General features: G+C 31.7%; 1 protein-coding gene across 1 annotated transcript; it reads right to left on the reverse strand.

Annotated features, from left to right (window-relative positions):
- Nucleotides 1-399: 399 nt before the first annotated feature.
- On the reverse strand, nucleotides 400-3,584 carry LOC133778579 (uncharacterized). Its single transcript, XM_062218553.1, has 6 exons — nucleotides 3,344-3,584; nucleotides 2,818-2,879; nucleotides 2,564-2,699; nucleotides 2,111-2,183; nucleotides 1,470-1,535; nucleotides 400-1,091 (listed from the first exon to the last, which is right to left on the reverse strand). Exons 1-6 carry the CDS (start codon nucleotides 3,514-3,516, stop codon nucleotides 876-878), a joined length of 726 nt encoding a protein of 241 aa, XP_062074537.1. The 5' UTR covers nucleotides 3,517-3,584; the 3' UTR covers nucleotides 400-875.
- Between the last annotated feature and the right edge of the window lie 4,098 nt (nucleotides 3,585-7,682).

The raw sequence follows: 7,682 nt of genomic DNA on the forward strand, positions 1-7,682 counted from the left end.
TGAATAAGGATCGAAGCTTGTGTAGGCTTCTTACTTAGCATGCGATAAATCCTATACATGTAAGAATTATCCTCTAATATACATATCAGCAGAATAAGACTAATTAATGAAAAGAAAAGAGCAAGTGTCACAAATATCCATATGGTATTTAGTTTACATATATCCTATATTTTATATAATGAGGAGTCAAATTATGTAAACGAGTTAAGGTTTGGGTCAGGTCGTGTCAACAGGCAAATGGGTAAAAGCTCACATATGACATGACTATGGAAGGTCTCAACTACAAAACCTATCAATATGGCAATCTAATTTGGATCAGCCCCTTCATAAAAAGTTCAAAGTAATGTAAATATACTTACTTAAATAAATATATATATTTATATAATGCCTCCGAGTAAATCCAAAAGGATACATGGCATAATATACTCTAAGCACTTAAATATCTAACAAGACAGGTCTACCACATCTTGCACAAGCTCATAATATTGAGGTTTGAGACACCATAATTCTACATAAAATATAAGATTAAAACTAAGCAGTCTTCACAGAGAGCATGGACAGTCAGCATCACAAAGGTTTAGCCTCATGAAACACACTACATACAGCATGAGACAGTTCAAGATAAAATTTAAAAGAACCCTATTGTCCTGTGAAATAAAGGCGTCACCTGTCTCTAATAGACCTCGACAAAAAGGTATTGAGGTTTGAGACCCCATAATTCTACATAAAATATAAGATTAAAACTAAGCAGTCTTCACAGAGACCATGGACAGTCAGCATCATAAAGGTTTAGCCTCATGAAACACACTACATACAGCATGAGACAGTTCAAGATAAAATTTTAAAGAACCCTATTGTCCTGTGAAATAAAGGCGTCACCTGTCTCTAATAGACCTCGACAAAAAGGCTGCAATGGCCTGAAGAGCCTGATCTTCGGCTCCATCTTGTGTTGACCCATTGGTTTGCAGGTGTTTCTTTCCAATCTTGAAGGAATGATCGCCACCATCAATGACATGCAAATCACTTAAGGATTTCATCCTTTTACGAGTAGATTCCAGCTTTTCCAGTGGACAGAGCGCATCCTTGCTACCCTTCACGAAATATATGTGCATAACCTTAGCATACAATTAACTTATAGAAACTCAAGAAAATAACAAAAGTAGAAAGGTAACTTCTTATCATATTAAGACAAAGAGCATGCAAATGAAAATAAGATAACAGAAAAGGAAACTGAGAACTTGTGGCATGTCAATTAGAGAGCAATTTAGAAAGAAGATGCTAATTCACTTTGGTTCACAATTATGACACCAAGGTCGATGACATCAACATTAGTATAGCGTTGATATATATACTTGATAGCCAAAGAACACTATTAACATTGGTTGTTGATAAGTATGACTTTTATAATCCTAAATAACTAATAAACTAAAAACAATCATAGCACAGAATCATATTCTCAAAATAAGTACCTGTACAAACATTATAGGAACATCAAGTTGCAATAGAATCTCATCTCTCACTGCTCCATTCATTCCCTGAAATATAAGGGGGCCGTATTAGACAAAATGGAAACATAATCCCTCCACAGAAAAAGTATTTCATGGTTGAGTACCACTCCTCACAGGACAATAATGTAATCAATCACAAACAAAAGAAGTACGCATGCCTTTAGTACTAGATCACAAAGGTATGACTTTATCAACATAATCAAATTGCAGGCAAGTAAAGAGCATAAAATTGACAGTACTCTAATGAAAAAGCAATTTCATTTTCTTTAAGACTGTTAAACCCTTTCCAAGAGATCAAGTGAAGAAAAAAGGCAAATTGAAGATCATGTCGGAAAGATAAAATAGTTTCATGCTAATAGTCTTATGAATTTAATCATTTTTTAAGAAAGTAGATTTGGATCAGCGTCCACTCACATCAATCGACTATTTACTGGGTACATGTGTGATCTAGATATGTAAAAGAAAAATGATCTAGAATATTAAAAAATGGTTGACAACAAAATCCCACCTTTCATATGCAAAATGAAAAGAAAATCCATATAATTTTACATACAGGAAATCAAAACCAGGATAGAAATCAGATTTATGAAGTTATGGCAAACCTTTAGTGGGTATCCCAAGCAAATTATTGCTGAAGCACTTATGTCTTCTTTGCAAGCCACCATGCAGCTGACTCTACCACAAATCAAAAAGTTGAAATTTGAAAACATTAAAAGTTGTTAAAGAATAGTAAAAGTCGTGTTCTAGTTACATTTTACATTTTCACATGCTTAGGCTACACTAAGCATAAATCCAATACAAAAACAATAATGCAATTACGCTCTCAAAGATATGCAGAATTGTTAACAAGTGTGTTGAGTGAGTAGAAAGATATTTTAAATTCCTCAGGATCGTATGCATAGTGATTCAGTGAATAACCAGGAGTTTCATAATTTGCAAGGATTGTGGAGTTTCAAACTCAAGGCTAGTAAGCAGGTTTGAGATAATCCAAACGCATCACACAAAAGAAGCAAGACGCTATATTGCTATGTATCATAAACTCAAATGACTTATACCTTGATCCCATTGACTTCCCCGCCAAAATAAGTGGATGGCCAGGGTACTTGGCAACAGTCTCTTTGACAACATCAGAGTGAAAGTCAACCAATTTTTCTGCTTTAGGAGGCGCCCTCCGTTTGCCACCAGACATATCTGTCAGGAACCAGGATTAACTCTCTTGAATGATAACCTTCAACTAACAACTTAAACTATTTCATATGCATTTTATTTTATTTTTCTCTTACACATAATGAAATTTAAAGAAACTCACAAGGGTAGTCAAATGTAACAACTTCAACGGCGTGTAGCGCTTTGCCCAACATATCTTTCCATCTGCATTTAAAAATAAATAAAAAATTCCTAGTTTACAACTTTATTTTGCATAAGCTCCTTCATTATCAATGTAAAAGCATATAAGTTCTGAACTCTGTCCAATGAATCAGCATAGAAATAACTATTGGGGTAAATATTATCGACACAATACTGAGACACAATCCCATTAAACTGTAATAACTCCTAAAACCCTTTAATGAAGTATATTCAAAAGTTAAAGCATTTATTAATTTATTTTCATTAATCATAAAAATAACAAATTGGGTCATTTTCTTACACTATACAACATAAAAAAAAAAAACCCATAAACTATTATAAACTATGTAACCCTTTACTGAACTCAATCTTGTCTCTATTGTAAAGTTCAACAATTTATTTCACCTTCCCTTTTTAAAAAAAAAAAAAAAAAAAAAACTCTGCTTAAAACCCACCAAAATTAAATGATACAGAGAAAAAGGAATGACCTGATCATCCAGTCAGAAGAAGAAGGAGCACCAGCACCATGAGCGAAGACGATCACAGGGGACAATTTCTCCAGGGTTGGGGATGGTGGTGCTGACGTGTCAACTGCACCTATGTCTGCATGGTCTTTGCTCTGGTTCGCTCTCCGGCGCTTTGGAGGAGGTGAAGAAGCCATTGCCGATTCCTACTCAAGCAAACCCCTTTGAAATGCTTTGAAGACCTAACGAGGGCAAATGGCATGGGACTAGTAGACTAGGCTAGACACTGAGTCTCAATTTTCGCGCCAAAACATTGGGAATGGGAACGACAGTAGATCGGGCCTGCGCCTATTTGGGCTTTCATTTGCAGTAGTGAGGCCTTGTCGTTCTGTAACGTGTAATTAATCTTCACAAATGCCACTTAATTTCTTGAAAAATGAATGTTACCACTATATTTAGATTTTTAAATTTTTACTATTTTTTCAATATTTACTAATAAAATATGAGAAATTGGTGAGAATTCTCTATTTAATTAAGTGATTTTATACCCTACCCTAGTTTTGATCATTTTTTGTAAAATGGTATCTATCAAAAAATTTGACTCGCTGTCTAAATTTTTTTATTAATTGTCTAAATTTTTTGATCAGCTATCTGAATTGTTAGAAACCATTTTGCAAAAAATTATGGGTCTGATTAGTTCACAATTTGAAAATTGTATTTTTTAAAAGTGTGATTCTGAAATAAAAATTTGAATTCATTGTCTGGAAACATGTTTCTAAAAATGTGATTGGTTGCACTTTGTTAGCTGTTTTTTAGTTTTAAAAAACTGAATATATGATTGGTAGATATGTTGGGAAAACTTATATATGATCTTTATTTATTTTCATGTAGATCTAATATTAAACAAATTAATATGAGATAACCTAGAACATGTTTCTAAAATTGAATTTAAAGAGAAACAAAAATAAGAATACTTATAGTATACGCAGCGGAATGAAAGAGTCCTTCCTTCAGTTTCTCTAACTCTTGTATCCTCTATGTCGCAAAGTATTATCAAGAAACTGAACCGATCTTCTATTTTCTTCACAGTCTTCCAATGTATCTTTAGAATCACCTAGACTAGTGTGAGCAATTCTCAACACACGAGATAGATATAGAGAGAAGAAGAGAAAATAACAAAGATGCTTAGAAAATGACTTGTGTTTAGAGAGAATCTAAAACTATCAGAATACCAGTGATTAAACTTATCTGTCGTCTCAGAAATCTTAACTGATGACTTCTCTCTAAGTACTATTTTTATAGACTCAATTAGGCCATTTAATTTAATTAAAAATTAATAAAATAATAGCCAATTTAAAGTCTTACGTCGAAATTATCATGGACTTTAGGCCCGTGAAATTTCTTATTTGATTATAAGCCTATTGGACTTAAAATCAAGGCATGCATTATTTTCTATAGATTTAATTAATTAAATAATTATTTAAATGCTTTATCAAATTAATTATTTATAATTTGAACCTTGATTTAAACGTATTTATTAATTTATATATCACTTTATCTTAATTAATAAATCTGCCATAATTTATCTTTTCTTCTCAAAATTACAAAACTATGTGAAACTATCCAAAATTGACCTGATCAACTTTGATATTTCTAATTGATAATTAAATCAATTAATTGAAACTATCTAGATGATTTTATCCAAGGTACAATGGGGACCATGGGCCTATGAAATCAAATTCCAATAAGTTATTATAAATCTAACAAATAAATTTACTAACTTATTAATTCATCGTGACTCCACTATAGACTCGGAATTGCACTCTTGAATTCATGGAATGCTCTATAACAAATATAGATAGGCTATTAATTATCCATCATTACAATCATAATTGTCACTCAACCCTCTATAGACGGTCTACAATGAGATAAAACTAAAATACCGTTTTACCCCTCATTGTATTTTATCCTTAAAACACTTAGTTCATTGTAAATGATATTTCAGTAAACTAATTTAATTACTGATATGAGATCTCTATCATTTAACACCTTGAACCAAACTAAAAGGAAACCATCGTTTCACTTCTTCATCAGAAGCTATAGATGTTCATATCTATGATTAACACTTTCACTCAATTATACTACCGAGTTCCCAAGATGTAAGTATGGGCTAGTCCGTAGGGTAAGCTGGTAACGAACAAGTCAAATAACCCAAATAATACAATCAGTTAGAATACTAATCACTCAGAATTGATATTAAATTGACCTATGGTCAACTATATGACATGAATAGAATAGATAATAACTGTATGTTTACTTGTCTTATCAACTGTCAATATCGGTCCAATCTGACGTAACAAATACATCCGATCTTATCTACTTTGCTAATATTCTGGAAATAACATAACACCATAATATGTAAGTAGATCATATCGTAGATTGGCAAGTCAGTGTGAATCATGTGCACTGACTAATCTTAGGACTAACTTATTTTAAACATGTAATCATATTTATACTCCACTGTGATTACGTCACTATAAATAAGATTAGCTATATGCTCGAGATTTAATAGAAGTTTATATTAAACAAATAATCATGAAAATAAAACATTTGAGCAAAGTGATTGACCAAGTCAAAAAATGATTTTTATTCTTTTATTGAAAATAAAATGAGATTACAAAGAATTTGAGTTTTAATTAGGGCATAAAACCCCAACAAGATAATCTAAAAACATAAAACTCAATTTACAATTTGTGGACTTAGAAAAACATTTTACTTTGTTAGCTATTTTTATTTGATAATATTTTAGTATAGAATTGAAATGATAAATTTGTATATATTTATTAATAGTAATTTTTTTGTAATCTTTATCTTATAAAATATTGTATCATTAGCTTAATTTAAAAAATATATATATTATAAATTAGAATCAAGTTATATCCCCTTGTATAATTTCACAATGGAACATTTTAACAAATATATATAGTTATGGAGGTGGATAGGAATTTTAAATTGAAGAAAATACTCATTTTTATATAAAAAAAAAACAGAGAGTAAATAGTCTAACACTAGAATTGTAGAAAAAAAGAATGTTTAACGCCCAAAATGTGACTACCACTAAGCGGTAGTTGTAGTAAGATCGGGCGGCCGGTCCACAAGGAGGTAACCTAAAATCAAAAGATTAGTAGAAAATAACACAAAAAGTTAGTAACAAGAAATAAATAAAATTGTAAATGAAAAGAGGTTTGAGATTTTTGTATTGTTGATTAGTGCTCAAAAATGCAAATTTATTGGTTTTAAAGTGTAAAATAAATTAAGTTTTAATTAATATTTTCATGAATTTATTATAATATATTTTATAATTGAAAATATTAATTTTAAATTTAATTTGTATTTAATTTTCAGGAAATAAATTGCATTTGGACATTAATAAAAAAAAAGAACAAAGAAATAGTTAAAACTGAAAAAAGAAAATGAAGGAAATGGTATTTTTGAAAGCATTCGGCCCAAGACTCCAGCCCAATTCGCAGGCCCACGCTGAAGCTCCCATCACCTCTGCACGCCACCTAGTGCACTCCACGCCTGCCACGCGTCCCAGGCAGCTGCTTCACCTGAACTCCTTCAGCCTTCAGCTCCAACGTCCCTCCTTCGGCCCAGCAGCTTCCCTCCACGTGTCCGAGCAACAAGCAGCCAAGCTTCCTTTTTTTTTTTGTGGAAATTACATTTTATATGGACTTTTAATTAATATTTTAAAAAATATGGCTTTTTTTTCATCTTAACTTTTGTATGGCTTTTTATACTTTTTTATCACTTTTGTGGTTTTTTTTCCCATATTTTTTATAAGATGTCTTATTATGCCATATGTTTGTTTCTAATGATTATTTTTTAAATCCAGGGGTAGTTATGTAATTTTATTTTATGTAATTTTTTAAAATTTTACAAAGGCAGTTTACTTTTACTTTTACTCTACCTTTTCCGTTCATTTTTTTCCCTTTGTTTCCTGAGTGTTCTTTCTTTCTTTTTTTCAGTTGTTTGCATGCGGTTTGGGTTTGGTGATCGGGGTTGTTGATGAGTATTTTGGGGTGATCGGAGTTGTTTTCGGTCATCGGAGTTGTTGATTAGGAGTTTGGTCGACTGGAATTTTCAGAAATTTTGGCTAACTGTCTTGAACGTCGTCGGAATGCACCGTTCTCCTCGAACTCCGACGGTTCCTGCCAACAATGCAGGACCTAACGTTAAGGTATCTTGTTTCTTTCAGTGTTTTGGTTTGGTTGTTAGTTTGATTTTTGTTTATTTGAGTTGGAATCGTATATTTATTTGTATGTTGTTTTCATTGTTCATATTTTCATTTTTTGTATTTATG

Source organism: Humulus lupulus, chromosome 5 (assembly GCF_963169125.1).
Source record: "Humulus lupulus chromosome 5, drHumLupu1.1, whole genome shotgun sequence".
Classification (NCBI taxonomy): Eukaryota; Viridiplantae; Streptophyta; class Magnoliopsida; order Rosales; family Cannabaceae; genus Humulus; species Humulus lupulus.

What these genes read in the sequence shown, in the direction of transcription:
- LOC133778579 (XM_062218553.1), bottom strand. Translation starts at nt 3,516, where the DNA reads ATGGCTTCTTCACCTCCTCCAAAGCGCCGGAGAGCGAACCAGAGCAAA. An exon ending in GGGAAGTCAATGGGATCAAG is followed by an intron (nt 2,184 to 2,563) that starts GTATAAGTCATT and finishes GATTTGTGGTAG; the next exon opens with AGTCAGCTGCATGGTGGCTT. An exon ending in GCTTGGGATACCCACTAAAG is followed by an intron (nt 1,536 to 2,110) that starts GTTTGCCATAAC and finishes CTTATATTTCAG; the next exon opens with GGAATGAATGGAGCAGTGAG.